The sequence below is a fragment of the Equus caballus genome, chromosome 21 (genome assembly GCF_041296265.1).
Source record: "Equus caballus isolate H_3958 breed thoroughbred chromosome 21, TB-T2T, whole genome shotgun sequence".
NCBI classification, from domain to species: domain Eukaryota; kingdom Metazoa; phylum Chordata; class Mammalia; order Perissodactyla; family Equidae; genus Equus; species Equus caballus.
The window spans coordinates 66493877-66515061 of record NC_091704.1 but is presented as its reverse complement, the minus strand read 5'-3'; the positions used below and the strand labels follow the sequence as shown (position 1 = coordinate 66515061).

The 21185-nt window shown below is 39.5% G+C and overlaps 1 protein-coding gene across 3 annotated transcripts in view; it reads left to right on the top strand.

Annotated features, from left to right (window-relative positions):
- ADCY2 (adenylate cyclase 2) overlaps nucleotides 1–21185 on the top strand; it is a 404157-nt gene that overhangs the window by 295978 nt on the left and 86994 nt on the right. For all 3 annotated transcript variants that reach the window (XM_023625864.2, XM_023625863.2, XM_023625862.2), the window contains exons 10-14: nucleotides 70–246; nucleotides 3772–3815; nucleotides 7510–7590; nucleotides 13367–13436; nucleotides 16036–16133. In XM_023625864.2, the coding sequence (XP_023481632.1) occupies nucleotides 70–246; nucleotides 3772–3815; nucleotides 7510–7590; nucleotides 13367–13436; nucleotides 16036–16133 (470 nt within the window). The remainder of the gene's footprint in view (nucleotides 1–69; nucleotides 247–3771; nucleotides 3816–7509; nucleotides 7591–13366; nucleotides 13437–16035; nucleotides 16134–21185) is intronic.

Genomic DNA, 21185 nt, shown 5'->3' with positions numbered 1-21185 from the left:
GGCAGAGCAGGAAGAAGGCGCTGGGCACCTTTGGCGTGCCAGGTGTAATGCTTTGTTTCTCACCCCAAGGGAGAACGACGGAGTCCCCAGCACCTCTTCAGACCTCGCCACACCCTCGATGGAGCCAAGATGAGGGCCTCCGTCCGCATGACCCGGTACCTGGAATCCTGGGGGGCGGCCAAGCCGTTTGCTCACCTGCATCACAGAGACAGCATGACCACGGAGAACGGCAAGATCAGCACCACGGTACCGCCCCCCCACCCCCCGCCCCTTTGCTTCAAACTCCTCCACCTCTGGACAGAAGCTATGTCCCCAAAGCAAAAGGCTGGGCGTCTCCTGCCAAATTAACTGTCTGTGATTAAGCAAGCTTACCATCTCCTCCCTGGAGAGGCCCCTTGCAAACAGCTGTCAGAGTATAAATGAGCGCCAAGCCCACATTGCTGAGAGATTTAACCCAGAGAGATTTTCCCTTATAACTTTATAACCCACAACCATTTTATTTACTTGTTATTCAATTCACTTATTAGCAACGGACTACAATTGACGTTTTCGGGGGGGTTTTGCTATCATGAAGTAGAAAGCCTGAGCAATATCTTAATAAAAGAACACATGAAGGCATGATGCCCTTGCAGTTGAGCAGCATCATCAAGACTGTCTTTTCATTGCCCAGATATTCAGACTGTGTCTGCAGGAATGAACAGTCTGTTGCTGTAACTCCTTGTTTACACCACTCCAGCTTCCAACAGATAATAAAGTCTCAAAGCTCCTTATAACAGAGACACTTTCAATAAGCTGAATGGCTGAAACACAGATAGACAATAGAAAGACCCGTAGGAGGGGAAAGTAAATACAGCGGAGCACTTAGAACAATCCCGATGATATTGTTAGATTTTAAAGCAATCTCCGAGTAAAATTTCATGTATAATGGCATTAACTGTCCTAGGGATGCAGTTGAGGTAAAAAACAAAATGGAATGTTACGTAATTCTCATTGGCTGACGAGAAGAAACAGATCAGATTGTCAGGTAAAAGTACCCTTTTCCATTCTCCCTGTGCCCCTACCTCCTGTCCTCTCACCACACGCCCAAGCCCAACGGGTCACATACTTGTTTAGACTTAGTTATATCTCTTCTCTCGACTTCCCTGCTTCTTTGTTCAACTAAAAAAATAAACGTGATCTGACAGAAGATCATGATCCATCAGTCACCAAGGAGGACCACCAAGACAAGTCCTAGAGGAGTTTGCATTCTATTGGGAAGAGAGAGACCATAAGTAGGAAACAAATAAACAAACAAGATCATTTCAGGTGCTGCTGAGGGCCACAAGGAGGATGGAAGGGAGTGATGTCTTTGGGAGTGATGGTGTGGCTATTCTGGGTAGGACAGCTGGGGAAGTCTCAGAGAAGGAGAGGAGTAAATTGGAGGAGGTGGCAGAAGAACAAATTCAGTGGCCCTAAGACAGACGTGAATTGGTGTCTTCAAGGGGCAGAGAGGAGGCTGATGTGGTGGTAGTGTCATCACCAATAAGCAAAGGGAAGTCAGCGGGCGAGATGCACTAAGATAATTGTGTGTAACTCATTCTAAGTTTAAGAAGAAGTCATTAGAGGATCCTAAGCAAGGGGAGGCTATGATATAATTAATGCTTTGGAGGAAGGAACAAGAGTGCAGGACTCCAAGCGAGAATGATGCCCTCTTATGCTAAGATTTTAGTAGTGGAAACAGTAAGAAGCAAATTCAGGGTTTAGTTTGGACTTAGAGCAAATAAGACTTGGTGATGGAGTGGAGATGCGCAAAAATGAGGATCAAAGATCTCCACAGTTTTTTGGCTGTACAACTGGAAGACTGATGAGGTCATTAACTGAGATGACACATACCGGGAAGAAATCAGGGGATTTAAGTGGAAACATCAAGGCTTTGTTAATGGACATCTTCAAATCAATATGCCTTTTAGACATCTAAGTGCAGCTAGAAAGTCACCAGTCAGATGTGCAAATCTAGAACTCAGGGGAGAGGTCCATGCTGGAGATGTGAATGTGACAGTTGTCAGGTTTTAGATGATATGCAAAGCCATGGAATTGGATGAAATCAGCAAGAAAAGAAGAGATCCAAGGAGGTTGGCCTGGCACATTTGGGGCCTTGCAGCATGTAGACCTGTTGGAGGAAGAGTACCTAGGATGTTAGGATCCAGTTGCCAGAAAAAGTCAATGCTTCCATCACTCCTATGAGAAAAAAAATAATGTGGGTGATTTTGTCTCAATGTTGCATTTATTATTAGAGCTAATGGCTAATAACTATATCTCTCACTGAGGTTCACACACCGGCAATTGGTTGGTTGGTTGGTTGGTTGGTTGGTTGGTTGGTTCAAGAAATAAGAAACATATAAATATTAGAACATGATTTTCAGTGATGTTTCTTATGTATATCTGTGAAAACGGTCTTACTCACTTTTCCAGGCATGTTATTGATGTTGTTGTGGTTGCTTATTTCTTACCAGTGTTTATTGTCCCACGACTTAAGAGTGACTGTCTCCCCTGTTATCTCATCATGGGACTGCAGGAAAGATTTCAGCCTGACTTTAATCTGTTGTTATGTGTTAGTGAAGATGACTTCCTCAAGAGAGAGTTGCAACTGTCTAGTGCTTGGAGCTGCAGGACGTTGTAGAAACCAGAGGACCTCTTGAACAAACTCAGTTTTCTTAACCGGCTGGTCTCAGCAGTCACAGGTGCAGAGCCTGGGGACTGCTCAGCCGCAGTGGAGGAAATCTTAAGAAAATCCCCAGGCTGTGCTTAGAACATGAAGCCCACACGACTGTTACTTTGCTGTGTCCCTTTCTCACTTTCAGAAAGATCCCATCGTCATTCTTATGAATACATTCCAGGGTCAAACAATTGTCATTGCCGCAAGTTATTTCTTTTATCTAATCCCCTATGCAGAACTCCATTGACCGATGCAACGTTGATAGGGCTGGTGAATAATGCATTATTTTACTTTATGTAACAAAACTTGGAGTTCAATTCTTTTTTAAAATATCTTACCTTTCCCTAGGCTAAATACATTTCGTAATCTAACCTTAGAGATAAAGCAGCAAAGAAGAGCTTTTTTGGAAACCATTTTGTTCCAACTTTTATTTTGATTTCCCCTACAAATGTATAAAAGTAGGTCTTGTGTTTTTTTAAGTCTGTTATTGAATATTTCTCAGTGGGTCCCTCACTGATAAACCCTGACTGGTGTCTCTCATTCCTTTTAGAGAAACTATCAGCACTCCTACATTGATTTTTTTCCTTTTTGGTCAATGATTCATGATTTCATGTACTTAACCGATGGTATCATTTCTTAATGGCTTAGTTCAGAAATAAGAATTAACTACAAATTTTATGGTTCTGTTTGTGGTTTAAAGCATTTTTTAAGTATTTGTCTCGTGCCAAACTACATTTTCACGTGATTGTAAGCTGTTTACAGTAACTCTAATAATGGTCCTCCACAGGCCATTGTTTGAAATCATATCTGCAAATATCAGGATGTAAATTTTTAAAATTCAGACAATTTGGATACTTCCGACATCCAGAGTTTATAGATTACACCGACATTCTAAATATCAACTGAGTTTTTAATCTTTTTTCACATTTATAATTAAGCTCTTTTTCTCCACTGCATAATTGTTACCTAAGTGATACTTTCCGTGATAAAAGAAGAAATATGTTATACATATTTACCATTGAAACATTCTTAAAGTATGTTTTTGGCAACTAATAACCTTTTTTCTTTTTCAATAGGATGTACCAATGGGTCAGCATAATTTTCAAAATCGCACATTAAGGTATGGTATATGTTCCACTTTCTAATTTTTAAAGGCTTATTGCTTTTTATTTATTTCTGAAAGTAATTATCCTCAATTATAGTAATTTTGAAAGCCACTTCTTCTAAAAAAGAGCAGCTGTTTGTGAAAAGCCCTATTAAATTGCTTTCAGCTTCTAAAAGTAGGATTACTGGTGGTGTTGTCATTAGAATTGAGAGGAAAAGGGAAAACACCTCCTGGTAAACACCTTAGAACTTTAAATTGCTTTCTTAAAATGCCTCTTCTTAATATTAATCTGTAGTAAAAAATCGAATTTTCTTAAAATGAATATGTTCCTTAAAATTACATTTTTTATGTTGAATTCTAAAGATAAAAGCAAGGTAAGTCCAGCCTTTCTATAGTGAAAAGAAAGGCTGCTCGACCTGCTCAAAAAAGGAAAAAGGGGCCGGCCAAGTGGCGTAGTGCTTAAGTTCATGTGCTCCACTTTGGCGGCCCAGGGTTCGTGGGTTTGGATCCTAGGCATGGACTTACACACTGCTCATCAAGCCATGCTGTGGCAGCATCCCTCATACAAAGTAGAGGAAGATTGGCACAGATGTGAGCCAAATAGCCACAGAAGCCCTGTCGCCATCCACCGTAGGATCCCAGGCAATAATCCTTTCCCTTGTCCATGTTCTGCTAGTTTTTGGGTTCAGAGTTTTACCTTCATGTTGGTTTAGGATTCAAGTATTATTGAAGATGTTCAAATAATTAACGAAAGGCCTAAAACTTGACCTAGCCTTTCTTTCCTCACACAGAAGTGAGTTTATTCTTACAGAAAATGCATTGTATTCAGGTAAAAAAAATGAACACAATTATTTAGCTTATCACCTGCCAAAAGAGAGCAAATAGTGCACATTGTTCCAGAATCCCTCTGTCTGACTTTATTTGTTGTAATGAGCTCTAATTTGTATTTTGTGTAAAATTTGAAATTTTAACATTGTGATATGACACTTTTAGTTCTATGTTATAAGGATAATTGGATTCTTGGGCTTTTGAAGCCTTATTTTTTAAGTGGCAAATGCCATACCAAAGAGAACTTAAGCAAATTTTAGGGATCTTATGGACCCCATAGCATACCTCGAGAAGGCGTGGCTCTTCAGGCCATAGACGACAGCACATCTACCAGCAGCTGTGCACAGAAATTTCATGGACATCTTTTCACTTCATATTTGATAGCTCTTCTGTCATCTGTCTGCCTCTCCCTGCAATTCTGCTTCAAGAGTCTGTTTACTGAAATTACAGTGGGGATGCCTCATGGAGCACCACTGTTGCGTGGGCAGTGTCTTCTCACTGGATGCATACTGTCTGGAAGACAGTCATGATAAGCTATCATTTTTATCTATTCAGGCATATGGGAAATCTAATTTCATCCTTACAGCGTTACTCCATGGTAGATGGTATTGCCATTATCTTAGAAGAGAGGAAACTGAAGCACAAGGGGTTGGGAGAATGTCCAGAGTCACGTGGCTGATGGAGGTGAGGCCAGGGTTTGTGTCCAGACTCTGTGACACCAAAGCCTGCCTCCCTAATTGCCCTCCCGTCCTGCCTGCCCTCCTAGGAGCCTCCTCCATATCTCTTCCTCTTTCCTCTGTGATGGTTGATCTTTGGTGGCCCCAAGGCCTCAGGGACAGGGCTCCACTTTCAAGCCAGCCTCCCTGGGCTTCCCTCGCATTTGTGTCCCTGGCTCTGTAAGCGGGCCTATGTTATAAAACTCTCTGAGCCTCCAGCCTGGCCATCGGACGATGGTGAAGCATCATCAGGGATAATGCACTGCCTCTTCCATGCCTCCTGAGAGTTAATAGCCCAGGCGTGGGGTGGGACAGCTCAGGAAGGAGCTTGGGAGAAAGAATGGAGAGGAATTGCAGAGAGGGGTTGAGGGCAGAGAGCAATGTAGAGGCCAGTGGTGGGGCCCAGAGGCAGGAACAAGGACAAGAAAGTCAAACCCCGAAAGCCTGAGGAGCAAAGCCCTGGTTGGCGGATTAAGAACTCCCGGTGGGTGGATTATTAGCCCCAAGGATATCCTCTCATTTCCATAGCAGACGTCACATAAGTACAGAGACAAGAAAACTGTCTATATGTTAATAATCGTCCAGGTAATTAGTGAGTACGAAGGATGCATGATACTCTGCATTCATTGGCTACTTCATGTGCCACATTTACTGCACTGAGTGCTGTACAGACGTGATCTAAACTAATCCTAAAACAGATTCACAAAGGCAATGCCATTGTTAGCCTTGGGCATAAGATTGAAGGATTATGTTTTCCTGTGAGCTCGAGGTACCCACAAATGTTCCTTCTTAGACTTGCTGAAACTTTTTGGAAAAGAAAGCCACCAAATAGAAGTCAAGAAACTCAAGTCTAGGCATAAGGCTGATAAAAATGAAATGAAGGTAGCTCCTCACTGTAAATGAGAATGAGCCATGCTAGATGATGGCTAAGGTTTCCTGCTTCTTTTAGAAGAAGGATAAAAATTAATTTGCCTTCCATGTTAGCTTGGAATTTGGTATGCTTACCCTCCTAATTCAGTTGAATCCGTATCTGTAGGTGGATCACTTATTATCATTCTGTTTTTGAACCAAGACTGCCCATGGCCTGTTTAAAGAAGGCAAGACCTGAAGGCACAGACCTACAAAGGAGGATGGAATTGGCATGCCCCTTGCATGTCATTAATGACAATTCTGTGAGATTTAATTACAGATAAATGCGGCATTGTATATTTAATGCTATTGTTATCTGTATCAAGGCAATTCTGAACTCAGAAAAGCATTAATTTTATTCCAAAGTAGAAGGTCTATTCAATTAGCAATTTAACCAACCAGAAGACAGAGAAGCCAGGTGCATCCTCCACATTGGACTAGGTGACTTGCTGACACCTAGACTCAGATGCAGGCTGGTTCAGGCCGGTTTGGCGATTATACTGTGCTTATATTCTTTGCAGTAGATATTTAACTTTTAAAAACAGGCATTTCGATTTTCTCCTTCACGTCATTCTCAAGCTAATCGTCAAATTAACCTTGGGGAACTCACTATTATTTTGGCATAATTTATTTACAAAGCATCTTGTGTTAATGACTGAATATTATTTGCTTCCAAGACCAAGAGGTGGTCTGCAAATGTAAGTGGGGTTTTCTGTGTGTAGAGCTTTCAAACACTGAGGAACATTCAAAGACATACAATTAAGCTCTGATATGCCTCAAATAAGACTGTCATTCTGCAAATTCTTGAAAACTGACCAAGGGAAACAGGAACAAGGAATGACTGTTTTGTCAACCAAACCGCCTTTTTGCAGGGGAATTTCCAAAGCCAATGTGTTCTGTCATGAAATCAAGTTTATAAAGGCAACAAGTCAAGGGCTAATGCATCTCTTAGGACAGAAGGTTCTTTAATCTCCAGCATCAAGTATATATCTCTCAGTGCTGCTTTTGGATGCCTAGTCTAATTTCACTCCAAGTGAGTGGTAGGCCAGCATTTCACTGCACCAAAAGCTCTACTCAATTCATTCAGTCCACAGAGTGGCTATGTGGTAATAGAGAGAAGGCTGCTCATAGACTCTTGTTTCTTTTTTTCCCTCAATTAGCAGAATTAAACAGAGGTTTTGGCATCCTAGAAACAAATGGGCTGCATATTTAGTTCACTAATAATTCTTACTCGTGATATTTCCTCTTTCATGTAGAACCAAGTCACAAAAGAAAAGGTTTGAAGAGGAACTAAATGAAAGGATGATTCAAGCAATTGATGGAATTAATGCACAAAAGTGAGTACTTTTAATCTTAAATTATCATTATTCTCATATTTCAACCTCTATTGTTTCAAAATAGTCATATTTTCCCAGACAGAGCCTTCCCCCATCCTAGGGCACCCCGGCACCCCACACAAATGCTCTGCTTTGCCGGCACCAGGATCAGTGTAAAGGAATCGCCTCAACTCTGCCCCGGTTGAAACCTCAACACGTCACAACAGAGAAACATGATTACCTGGATTCTCCTGGCAGCTACAACCCAGGGGAAAGTCTGATTTCATAAAACGTGGGTGGAAGGATATATTCATTCAACCAGAGGAAATAGCAGTTACTACTCTGTGACCCACCAAAACAAAATACAACATCAGAAGAGAGAGGAAGTCTTGTTCCTTGACAAAGTTTAGTCAATTATAATAATAACAGTAACAATGAAAAACAAATGCATAAAATCAGCCTCAGCATGTCTTCACAAAGGACGCCCACCTTCTTAAACTACTGTGCCCACCTTTAGAAAGTTTCTATTAAAGGGATCAGTTGAAAGTACAGTCATTGGCCTTGCTTTATTTTTGTCAAAGTTGCTTCTGGATTGTCTGTCTGTATTGTGTCATTTAGTATTTGAACGCGTATTTAGTTAGTTGAATGCATGTTTGTGTTTTAATGTAGTTTTATTCTAAAGTGGTATTTAATGTTGATATAACTGCTTATGTTGTAATCTTCCCGACGTGTTTCAGAAATCAAATAGGGGAAAATGTCAAGCTGCACTCAAAACTCAAAAGGGAGATTTTTTAAATGGAAGCTATTCTGCATGTATTTTTTAATTAGCGTCACTCCCGATGTCAGGCCCTCCTAATTAACCCCTCTTGTTCTTTGATATGATCTTCTTCTGATCTTCCTTGAATTTCCACTTGAGGATTCAACAGGGACTCCAGCCTTGATGTGCCATTCAGTTGTTTTCTGCTATTGACATAAAACAGTGATTTATATGCAGATTTTCATGTATTCGTTCATTTACTCATTTAGCAAACATTTGTGAAAGGCTGAGCAATGTCGGCATTTGCCGAGCACCAGACTTATCAAGACACAAGACCTCTCAAAGCCTGATGTCTAAGGGAGGGAGAAAGAAATCACTGTGCACTATGCAAGTGCCCTGTGAGGGCAACGGGTCAAGAGAAGAGGACAGCACAGAGGAAAGGCAGGTACATTGGACTGAAGAGTCATGAGTTTTCTGGACAAGGTGACACACAAGCTAAAACTTGGAGGAAACTAAAAGGAAGAGAAGAAGATCTTGCCTCATGGCGTGAGAACAGCACATGCCAGGGTCGGAGGTGTGCTTTTCAGTTTTCAGCACGATGGGAACACAGGCCCTGCAGGTGTCTCTCGGGGTGGAGAGGCTTGAGCAGAAGGGTCAGATTCCCTGAGAAGCACCTTGGGCTTGTGTAAAGCAGGTTATGCGGGTGGGTGCCGTTGAAGTGTCCTATGCAGTGAGTGTGTGATCAATTCTGCTCTGGTGGTGTGTGGAGGACTTCTCAAGACAGGCACACCCTAAAATGAATCCTGCACAGCCAAAGCAGAGATGGCCATGCCCTCCAGCGGGCTGAAGCTCAAGGCACAGGTTTGGGAGACCTTGACTTATCTGGGTAGGCAAAGTGGGGTAGGAAAGCACTTATGATAGCTGAGCACCAAAGAGGCTTACCAGAAACTTCTCCTGGGATCCACAGAGGTGGAAAGGGAGGCATCATGTGTGGAGGATGCCCAGGCCATTCCCTCCCCGGTGGCATTTTCCTCCTGAAGAGTTGGGCTCTCCTGTAAGTTTGATTTCAATAAACGGGTGTGCTAAAACAGTTAATCTTTAGAATGAGGAACCTCTCCTAAATTTGTTTTTTTGAAAAGGAAAAACAGAAAGAGAATGTGAAAAGTTCTAAGGGGGAGAAACATGGGCCTCTGTGGCGAAGGAAATGAGCTGGTGAGTTAATGAAAAACGTGTGATGCCAGCTTCAATCTGTGTGCATGGAGTGGAGTTAATGCACACGTGGATGACAGACAGACCAGAGGCATCTCAGACCACAGGGCTGAGGAAGGATTATCTTCCACACTGAGAGACCACCAGTCCAGCATCATTTGTTTCAGCTGTGGCTCCATGGACCACCTTCCCCAAATGCCACAGGGTTACCCAGGACCTAAGCGCACAGTCGCACAGTCGAGGCAACTAAAGTCTTTGGATTTAACGCTGCCTGGGTAGGTGTATAAGTCAGCTCGGGCTGCCATAACAAAACGCCACAGGCCAGGTGGCTTAAACGACAAAAAAGTATTTTCTTACAGTTCTGAGGGCTAAATGTCTGAGATGGGGGTGCCAGCATGGTGGGGTTCTGGTGAGAGCTCTCTCCTTGACTTGCAGACGGCTGCCTTCTTCCTGTGTGTTCACATGGCCTTTCCTCTGGGATGGTGCAGAGAAAGTGGGGGAGGAGGCTCTTGGTGTCTCTTTTTATGAGGACACTAATTCTTTCAGATCAGGGTCCCCACCCATATGACTTCATTTAACTTTAGTTACTTCCCTAGAGGCCCCATCTCCAGATACAGCCACACTGGGAGGTTAGGCCTTCAACATGGGAGTTGGAGGGACACAAATATTCAATCCACAACAATGGGAAAGTGGTCTTCTCTCCATTTCAGTGTCCCCTTTGCTGAGAGAGCCTGTGATCTTACATTCCAGAATAATCCCAGGTGAGGACGTGGGTCTACTTATGTATCTCACCTCAAGTCAGGATCTTGTTTAGAATTGCCTTTATTTGGCCTGGGCCCAGGGATAAAACAACATAGTGAAGATGAATAGAGAATCACTTATTGTACAGCCCAGAGGGGGGTTGACTTTCTTCTTGCCACAGACCGCTTGACTCAGGAACCATGTCAGGAGACGTCTTCATTTCTCTTCTCTTCTCCCTCTCTCTCTCTCTTGTTCCAATTCCCAAAAACACTGTCTGACCTTATCAGCCCACACAAATCTTTCCTATTCGAAATACCCAAATCACGTATGCACGTCTTTGAGTTTTCTACAAGTCAGTAATGGGAACTGAGGCCAGCTCAGAATACAAGGAGATGGCGAGGGCTGTGGGAAAAGCATCCTCTCCTTAATTCTGAGGACAAGCTAAGAAGAATTAGGCCCATCAGTTATTGCTTCAAGAAGAAGCCACAGGCCAAACCCAACTTGCTGTGGGAAAAGGAAGGCAAAGCCAACAGTTGGTTGAAATTAGTCATTGCTCCAAGAATCAATCCATTGCTCATGGCTTACAAAGCTCAGTGTTAGGTGCTGGACACAAGAGAGCAAGTGTCAGTCTTGGGCCCTTCCTGTCCACCTTTGGGCCTCGGAGAGGAAACTGAAGCCTGGTCTGCGAATATGGCGGAGGAGCTGGTTTTATTTCTACTTTATGAATTTCACTCTTATTTTATTTCCAAGCTTATATCATCCAGGAGCATTTTTAAATTAGATTTTTCTTTCTCAATGTAGAAAAAACCTGTTTTTAATGTTACCTGCATGCATTATTCATAGTTTGATATTCATAACAAGTACACAGTTCTAAAAATGAATATAGTTAAAATTTATCTTACATTTTATTTTCTGCTCATTTTAATATTCACCAACCTTTGATTCCTTCAGCTAGTCTCATAAAACAGCAATAACATATTTCTGCAATTAGTGCAGTAATAAGAAATACAAAAAAAAGTTTATTTCTCTGATACGTATGCTTGTGACTTTGAATCAAAAAGTATTTTTATAGTCCTCACTTTTAATGGCAATCATTCTGGAATACATTACTGACTTCCGGGCCTCGGTTTAGTCTTCTGGGATATTCAAGCTCGTCATGGTGTGTGTGCTGTGAGAGTCTTCAGAACTGTCGAGAGGTTCCGGGCACAGGGCTGTCCAAGGAGACTGGAAATGTCCCTCCTCAGATGCGCTGATCTCCTGGGTCAACTTGTTGTTAGCCCTAACGTGAAACATTGGTCTAAATTTAGAGACCCTAATCTGAAATCAGCGGGTGGCTGCACTTGTGGATTACTGAGGAAAGTGTAACAGGTCACTTGGCCTGTTGTCCTGGACCCTCAAAGGCCTTCACTCTATCTTGCAAATATATCTCAGTTAGTCGAAATTCATAGACATAAGACCAAGGGGTTGGAAAAGTACTATGCTTAGAAATTCATGTGTATTGATAATTGAACAGGTATAAGATTTTTGGGAAATTTATGCAAAACCTAATTTTATTTCTGAAGGTATATATATATTCCTCTCCCTATATATAGATATGTGGGTGTAGATGTAGAGGTAGATATATCATTATATACACTTGTAGATATATACATGTGTATGCATATATGTCACATATACACTCATATATATAAAATTCAGATTGTTGCTATTTTATTATAGAAATATTTATTTAAGAAAAATTAGGAAGGTAGAAATATGATTCCTCAATGTAATGACCCAAACAAGTTGGTAATATATTTTGTTGGTATTCATTTCTAAATATTTCTCTTGATGCATAGATTTCAATGTTTTCTTATGTTCTTGTACTCATGAATATAAGAATGTGTACCTTTCTGTTTCGCTTAGCTTTATATAATAAATTGTGTGTTTATTTTCTTGCCAAACTGTGAGTGTATCAGGCCTATATGACCAGCTTGCTCAATCGTATGCCTGGTGTTGCTGTTTAGCTGGTGAATACATACAACATTCTGGTGAAAAGTTTGGTCCTTAAGCTCTTTCTCTATCTCAACTACTTTTTTACAACAGATTTCTAAAAATCAATCAACCTGTAAGAATGGATACCTGTGGGGCCACCAGTGGCACACCGGTTAAGTGCGCACGTTCCGCTTTGGTGGCCCAGGGTTCACTGGTTTGGATCCCGGGCACAGACATGGCACCGCTTGGCAAGCCATGCTGTGGTAGGCGTCCCACATATAAAGTAGAGGAAGATAGGCATGGATGTTAGCTCAGGGCCAGTTGTCCTCAGAGAAAAAAAGGAGGAGGATTGGTGGCAGATGTTACCTCACGGTTAATCTTCTTAAAAAAAAAAAAAAAAGAAGAAGAAGCATGGATACTTGCATATAATTTTTACTTATTTTTTAACATCTGAGATAGATATATACTTTGCACAGGTGTTTATGTTTGCATCAACACAGTATGTTAGTGGTCTGAACCAATTGCGTCTTACATTGGTGGTTTTACCCATTTTTTGAAAACTGTATTTAAACGCAATTTTTTACCTTATAGAAATGAAAAGCATGACAATGAAAGTTATTTTCAGTAAGGGTGAAAGAAGCAAAACTTCTCGCCAGCACTTAAAGGCATGCTAAATAGTTTTGATGTCTGTGATGTGTTGCTTGCTAAAAGCTAAGAAAAGTGGTGCTTCTCCATGAACCAAAGCCTTTAGGAGATGAAGCTACCATGCGATTTCGGTAAAATGTCAGGGAATGAATTTATTGATCTCCTTGAATCCTTTTGATGAGCTAACTCCCTACTTATTTAATTTGGATAGCTTGAGTTTCAATTTTGTCTGACAGTTTGTGATGTCAAATTTTCCAAGGACTGTGGTGTGTGAGTAGGAATATTATATTTTCAGATCCTATTAACAGTGTCTAGATTACATATCCAGTTATTTGACATTATACTTTTTAAAAAAATATTCAATTTTGGATAATTTGCAATAAAGAAGAGCGTAAATTATTAAACAAAAGTAATTCCAGATGTTTGGTTGGAGGTCTGGTTTTGTGATGTGTCTGTTCTTTTTATTTCCAGGCAATGGCTCAAGTCTGAAGATATTCAGAGAATCTCATTGCTTTTCTACAATAAAATACTAGAAAAAGAAGTAAGCTATTTTTTTTCAAAAGCAATCACTTTTTCTGAAATGTTAGTTTTTAAAAATTCCTTCGTGAAATTGCACTCTTTTTTTATATTTGACATTTAAGCTGCCTCTAACTCTATCAGAACCCTTCCTAGATTTCCTGTGCTTCTCCCATGCGTACACTGTTTTACCGTGTTTCTTGCTACCGAGTTTCCATCTTTGGCTGGTCACTATTCCCAGCACTCCTGGTAGTAGGTGATGTTTGCAACATGGCCAAAGGAAAAGGACATGAACTAATAACATGCTTTCTCAATGGGAAATTTTCTTCGAAAAGGTTTAAAAGAAAGCAAAATCATTTTGGATAAATTTACAGTGTTTTTTCACGAATTATTTTAACTTTTTGACAGAAATATGAGATTTACATTCAACACCTGTTTGGGAGAATTAGAAACCCTCCAATTTTACGTTTTGTTGCATTTAAATGCCTTCATATTATGACTCCTAAAGTAAGAACTATTTCAGGACAAATAAATAAGCAGACATTTGGTTTTTAATGTCAAGTTTAACATGGATTCGCTAAAATGAATTAACTAATTGCTGCAGAAACAAGAAATGTTCTTCTAGGTCAACTTTATCTCATTAGCCTTTTGTTTTGTGTCAATCTGGAAAAGGAACCAGTTAAAGGCAATTTCCGTCACCCAACCATACAATTACGGCCTTAGTTTGAACAAAAGGTACTATAATAACGGCAGCAGTCATAGCACTGGTATTAAAATTCCGTTGAGAACATTCAGTTCATTGTTTTATGGATATTGAACAGAAGTATTAAAAGTCAAAATTCCTTTCTAAATTCATCAGAGTTGCATTTTACAGTTATACGTAAATTTTCTTTTGTATTAGTGCTCAAGAAGATCCGTTGTCCACTTCTAAGTCAGCATATTGACCACAGATGGTTTATCAAGTTGATATTTGATGTAGTTTATTATTATTATTGATCATTTTACCCTTGAATCACTTTAATAGACGCTGATGGTTCCTTATCATTTAAATGTTAAATTATTCCCTTCCTGATAGAAGTCCATTTCGTTTACTAATACCACAAGGAAATTCCTACTCATCTCTCTCCACAAAGCCCAGAAGAAGGTAAAAGAGAAGAATATAATTGAATGCACAGAATGTAATCACGTTTCTCCACGTATGCTGATATTGCCTCTTCATCAGCATGTAGTTTATCCTGGCTATTAAGTCACAAAATGCACCAAAAAAAATTCCAGTAAATAGAAGGTGATCATCATTTAAAAATGCAGCTCTTGCTGACGTTCCCCACATGTACATATTTGCAGAGGCCAACTTTGAGGCACATTTTAGAGAGCTCTTCAAGGCCAGCAGGAGGGGTCAAAGGCAGCAAGACATAGAGGAAGAGAAACTTGAATAGACCACCCAGAGATCCATCACCCCACAGTAAAACCCCAGCGGCTAAAACCTGAGAAAAACATACTAGAACCTCCTGCAACTTGGGAAACAGCCTGTGCAGATGGAGCCAATGCAACCTGCCAGCGTTGTCAATTGGTTTCAACAGCATTGCCACAAACACTTTATTTCCTTTAATTTTATTATAAAACCCTCTTTTGAGAGGCAGTGTAGCTCGTGGTTGGGAGCCTGAGCTCGGGAGCCAGTTCGCCTGGGTGAAGACCCTGATTTCACCCCATGCTGTGTCTTCCTGAGAATGTTGATCAATCATTCTGGTCTGAAGTTCTTTCGTCTGCAAATAGGGACAATAATAGTTCCTGCCTCAGGCGGTTGTTGTGTGGATTAAATGAGTTAATACCTGTAAAGCATTTGGAGTGCCTGGCGCCATCATTAAGGCTGGATGCCATGGAGGTCATTATCATCATTATCAGAGCAGCGTGGCTGTCTCTTTTCCTGCATAACTGAAGCAGGGGCAGTCCCAGGTGGGCAACTACACCAGTCGGTTTTGGTTCTAGATGTTATAGAAAGCCATGTGAACTCTGCTGATGGAGCCTGACAGGTGGGAAGAGAGTCCCTCAGCCAGGCCCAGGCACGCAAATGGAATGATCGCAGACCAGAGCAGGGCCTGATGGGCTGGGTCTCGTAAACTGACTGCCCACCTCTAAGGAGCATTGAGGTAAATAATACGATAAGATACCAAAATAAATAAATGCAATAAGGAAATTGTATTTCCTCAATACTATTCAAAAGTAAACTATTATTATGTGAAAAGTCATTTGCTTTCCCCAACTAATTACAGACATTGGACCTATATGGGAACCAGAGCATCCAGTGGTCCCTTCAGGCCACTCACTCATCTTTCTGGTCAGGCGCTGTCTCTCCTTGCTGGGCTGATTTAGTTACCTGTAAATGCGTTTCCAAACAGTTTTACTCGTAAAAATCGTGGTCTGTGGGAGTCACTCTTTCACAGCACATTTGGAAGGAGGAAGCACTCCCTGCCGGAGATGAACAGCCATTGTCCTTAGCTCTTTTTTTCCACAATCTACAATTTACAAGTGTGATGCATGAACTAGGTGTAGTTAGGCTGCTGGATGATTGTTTCAGCCCTTCTCTGAGAGAACTGTCACTCATGGTCTTCTTCTTCCCTCTTTAGTACCGAGCCACTGCACTGCCGGCATTCAAGTACTACGTGACTTGCGCTTGTCTCATATTCTTCTGCATCTTTATTGTGCAGATTCTGGTATTACCAAAGTAAGTACATATGATTCTGCATTGGGATTCTCACTGGGTGTGCCTTTCTACTGGAGCACAGTTATACTAAAGGATATGAGAGGATGCAAAGGTCCAAACAGGGGTTATGTAACATGCCCGAGGCTGGAGGGCATGAGGGGAGGTTAATTCAGGATCTGTGAAGTTAAGTGGCCCCCATGTGTCGTACTTAGTTATAGTAATATTGCATTTTCAAAGTGGACATGTTGATTCACCCTATAGGGATTTAAAAAAAATAAATTTAACCTTCTTACTTTGATTTCTGTATTTCTCTGATGCTGAGTCTAAGAAATGTAGTCTCATAAACTTTACACAGAAAGGGCAGAATGGCCAGATGTTGTTTCTAATAAACAAATAATGTTATTGTATATTGAAAAGACAAAACCTACTCTGGGCACACTATACCCTCTCATCTGTTCTGATTTCATGTTCTTCTCCCTCAAGTCTACTCTGTGCCACCATCTCTGATTATTATAGGTCACTGTCTAATTTGCCCCTCCCAGGAGAGACCTGGGTACACAGGGGAGAAACTGAGTAAGCCGGATTTCACACTTTCGTGCTTTGGGATGGGTTCGTCCTACTTCCACCTGTTGGTGAAATTCCAGCCACTCTCTGATTCCTAGATTGTCTTTCTCTTGTACCTTTTTAATGAGTGCAGTATAAGTCAATTGACTTTCTTTAAAGAAACTGTTTCTTCTCATTCTATAGTCTAAAAGAAAAGAAAAAGAAAACAAAACTTTTGTTCTTCTTTCAACAATTGGGGTTATAGAAAGAAATTTTAAGATAAATTTTCGTTCCCCTTATCACTATCCATTTTGTGAAGGCCAAAGCGACCATTTCCAACCTAGTAGGATTTAGTTGTGTGTGTGCATTTAACTTCAGGAGGCATTGTGGGCAGCTTGAATTGCTGAGGCTGGATTACATTTTGTCTCATGAAGATGCTGAGCAAACTAGGAAGAAATGGTCTGCCATTCCCCCTCTGTACTCCAAAGGATGCTGTTCTGGGCAATGAGCCAATACCAAGGCATTTATAGCAGTAATGACAAGTCAAAGTATTATTCATATATGTACAATTCCAAAACTATCTGCCCCCTTTTAGAAGAGGGTCCCACTAGACTTCCCTTTTGCCCCATAAATTTGCATTGAAATGATGCCCTGGTGGAGCAAAGGAGCATTAAAAATTAAGTTCTATAGGTAAAGCAAGCAGTACCAAGGGAAATGGGCCCTTATTCTTACTCTTAAGTAGATAAATTCATTCATTTTTCTACATCTTCCTATTGGATGGGCATTTTTATACTTTCTCCATCATAATTAAGACAAGATTTGTCATCTACTGGAAAGAGTTGGGAAAGGGGAAACTGACTAGGGCATTTTAAAAGATGATGCCAAAGAAGACAAAAAGACTTCCAGGGACCAAGAAAAACATTTCATGGGATTGCACTTTTAAGAAAACATCAAGGAGATGTCTTCTCTGTCTTTGCTTTTATCTTCTTGTCTCTCTTCTGTTGTGTTGTGTCTTTATGAGACCCTTGGAAGTTCTTTCTCTTGGGTATCGTCACCAGTTATTGTGTTTCTCTTGAGCAACAAGTTGGATTTCAGCACGAGCATTGTGAAATCTGTGCTGGTTGCATTTCCCTCTTTATCTTGGCAGTTAGAAAGCTCAGAGAAAAAGGTCTGTGGACTTGTCTAATAGAGTTGAGACCTGAACTTCTGTACTGGCTTCATTATATTAGTTATATTAGTCTTCTTCCTTCATTTTTCTTTCATGTTAATGACTTTGTTTTTCTTTCTTTTTTCTTTATAAACAATTCTTGCTGTGAAATATTTCAAAGATACAGAAAAGTGAGAGTGTAATATAGTCAACATGCATGTGCAAATAATCCAGACTTTACAAATGTTAATTCTATGTCATATTTACTATAAATATGTTTCCATGCTCTTAAGGGCATTATCCTGTGGTTATGCTTCCTGTAAAAAGCATCTATTTTTATTTCATTTTTTATTTATTTAATCTGATATCTTTCTCTATGTTAATGTGACGATTCCATTTGTATTTTGATGTTTTTATTGATGTATGTGGACCCACTTCTGCTCTCTTATTTTATGTTCCATTTATCTTGCTTTGCCTTGCTTCTTCCCCACCCCCATCCCCAACTTGTAAAGCATTGATCACATTTTCATTTTTTCCCTTTACTAGTTAGGATATATATATGTAGCTAGGTATCTCTCTATATATATCTCTCCTGTAAATTTTTCTTTTAATGATTGCCATTAAAATTTTAACATATAGTCTTAATTTAGTAAATTCTAAAGTTATTGTGTCTTTTCTATGTAATTATTTCTTAAGATTTTAGTTCCAGATGGCAATTATAGTCAATACTTATTCAGATTTACCCTTGTTCTTTACCAATTTATTTGCTCATCAATGCATTTTTAAAGTTTTTCCTTTCTTCAAGTTTATTTTCCTTCTTGCTATATCATTCATTGCTTTTTTTATTGAGGGTCTGTGAGTAGCAACTGCTTCCATTTTTTCTTCATATTAAAATATCTTTATCTGCTTTATTTCACATTTGCTCTTGAATAATAGTCAACTGGGTATAAAATTCTAGATTAACTCTTATTTTCCCTTTTTCCCTTAGTATTATGATGCTATTATTACATGAATTTCAGCCTCTCTTGTTGCTAATGAAATGTCTTCTCAATGTGGTTACATTCCATTTTAGGTAATCTATTTTTCCTCTCTGGGGGCTTTTTTTTCCTGGATTTTTGCTATATTGTTTCTAGATGTGTATTTTTTTATTTACCTGAGTGACTGCGTGTGATTTTTTCAATCTGAGGATTCATATTTTTGCTCAGTTCTTGGCAATTTTCTGACTTTATCACCATATATATTGCTTCTATCTTTTTTCTTTCCTCCTAGAATTCCTATTAATTGTTTATTGTGCTATTCAGTCTTTGTTCCAGGTCTTGTATTTTTTCCTCAAAGTTTACAGCTCTTTATTTCTTTGTGCTACAGAAGTATTCTGGTGAATTCCTCATCCACATTTTAGTTAATAACATCAATGATTAGTTTTTCATATCTGACAAGTCTACTGGTTCTTTTTAAAATCTGAATTGTTTTATAATTCTATAGTTTGCTTATGGATTCCATTTTTTTACTTTCCTTTAGTAGAAGATTTTGCACATAGTATGTGAAAATATCACTTGTTTCATTCTGTTACTTATGGTGCATAAATACATGAATTCTGCCATTTAGGCTATTAGTTGACTCTCATAGTTGTGTATCTCCCTGTGTTATCTGTGATTTTCACTGTGAGTTCATCAACAGTAAGGGTTTTGGTCCATGGTAATTTCATATATTGTGAGATGTGAACGCATCACTATGATATAGTTTTCAGTGTATCTCTGCCACATGCCTCTGGGGTTCACCACTTCAAGTCACAATATTTTGTTAAATCCTTAGGTCAAGGTTCCTTTACAAAATAGATTATGTGAACTTGATTAACCCCTTAGCATGGAGTGGGATTGGGGATCTCAGTTTTCAGAGATGACTCTCTCCACTCATGGCCCTGGACTGATGTCCGCTTCCCTGAAAATTACCAGACCGGGGGGCATAGTTTATATGTTTCCTATTTCCTGGTAGGAGAGTATCTTATCACTTCCTACTTTATTCAAGACCTCAGTTCCAATTTCCCATTAATCAAATATCTGAGAGCATCGCTTACCTTGTGTAGACATTAAATCCCACCTTCTGTGACATGTGTCAGCCTTGTGCCGCCTGGTTCCTCCTGGGCCGTTTTGCATCAATGCCTCTCAGCATTCTGTTTTTGAATAGCCTCTATGTATCAAGTGTTTTCTCTTCCTTGCTTATGAGCTCATCTATTTAAAAACATAATTTTGTTATATTTTATGAAGCATTTTCATTGGGCTAATGGTGCTCCTCAGTTTTTCTGGTATACTCTCACTTGTTTTTTAATATGATCATAGTTTTGTTTGTTTTCTTTTTGGTAAACTGCCTTGTGTTTTTTTTTTGAAAAAAGGAGGAAATTGATTAAATGGGTGAATGAATGAATAACTTAACAGAAGAATTTGTGACCTTGAAAACATAAGTAAGGGGAAGTGTTTACCTGAAAGATGGCCTTACATCATCCCTATTTGGCCCATAACTTTTGAATCTGGCTCTAGTCTCAGAATTTAAGTAGCTATAATTAAATTATTAATGGGCTCGTCTTCTTGGAGTTTTTCTCTCTCTTCTGTCTGTCTATAACTTTATCAGAAATCTGAGTCACCTTCAAAGATCAAAAATGATCAAGCATGAATTATATTTACATTTTTAATAGTTTCATTCATATTTCTGCCAAACTAAATAGATTATGTTAAACCAGGCATGGGTAATTGTCAAAATAAGGAGTATTTTTTTTTAATAAAGTTTAGTTTAATATAATGTGTTTCATTATAGCCCAAGTTAAATTAATAATAATGATATTTTACTTAAGGAAAATTAATAGTAAATTATAATCTTCAATATCTCAGAACTATTATTTCTATTGAGATTTCTTAATACTCATTCCATTGTTATTCCATTACTCCATTATTCATTTCAATAATCAATGTTCATTGATTCTTTAATACTCATTCCAAAAGAGTTATTTTTATTTTTTTATCTCCAAAAAGGAAAAACTATATATAGGAGAAAGTTTACTGGTAGAATCATTCATGTCCATTGAAAGTAGACTTGGTTTTCTAAACACAAACAATGGAGAATAAGTATTGTGGAAGCAGTTTGCTTTGGTGGACATCCGAATTGGTGCGCCTAAGCACTGGATACCAGGAAAGTAAGTTACTCCCTATGTACCTTGATGCAGTGGGTGTGACTCTTAGGGTGAAGCAAAAAATAAAGAAAGAAAGAAGTAAGATCATTCTCACTGCCCAAGATTAATAAACCATATGGCTTTTACTGAAATGAACAATATACAACTTTGGATTTGGGTCATCTGAAAGTAAGGAAATGCCTCACAATTAGTAGCTTGAATG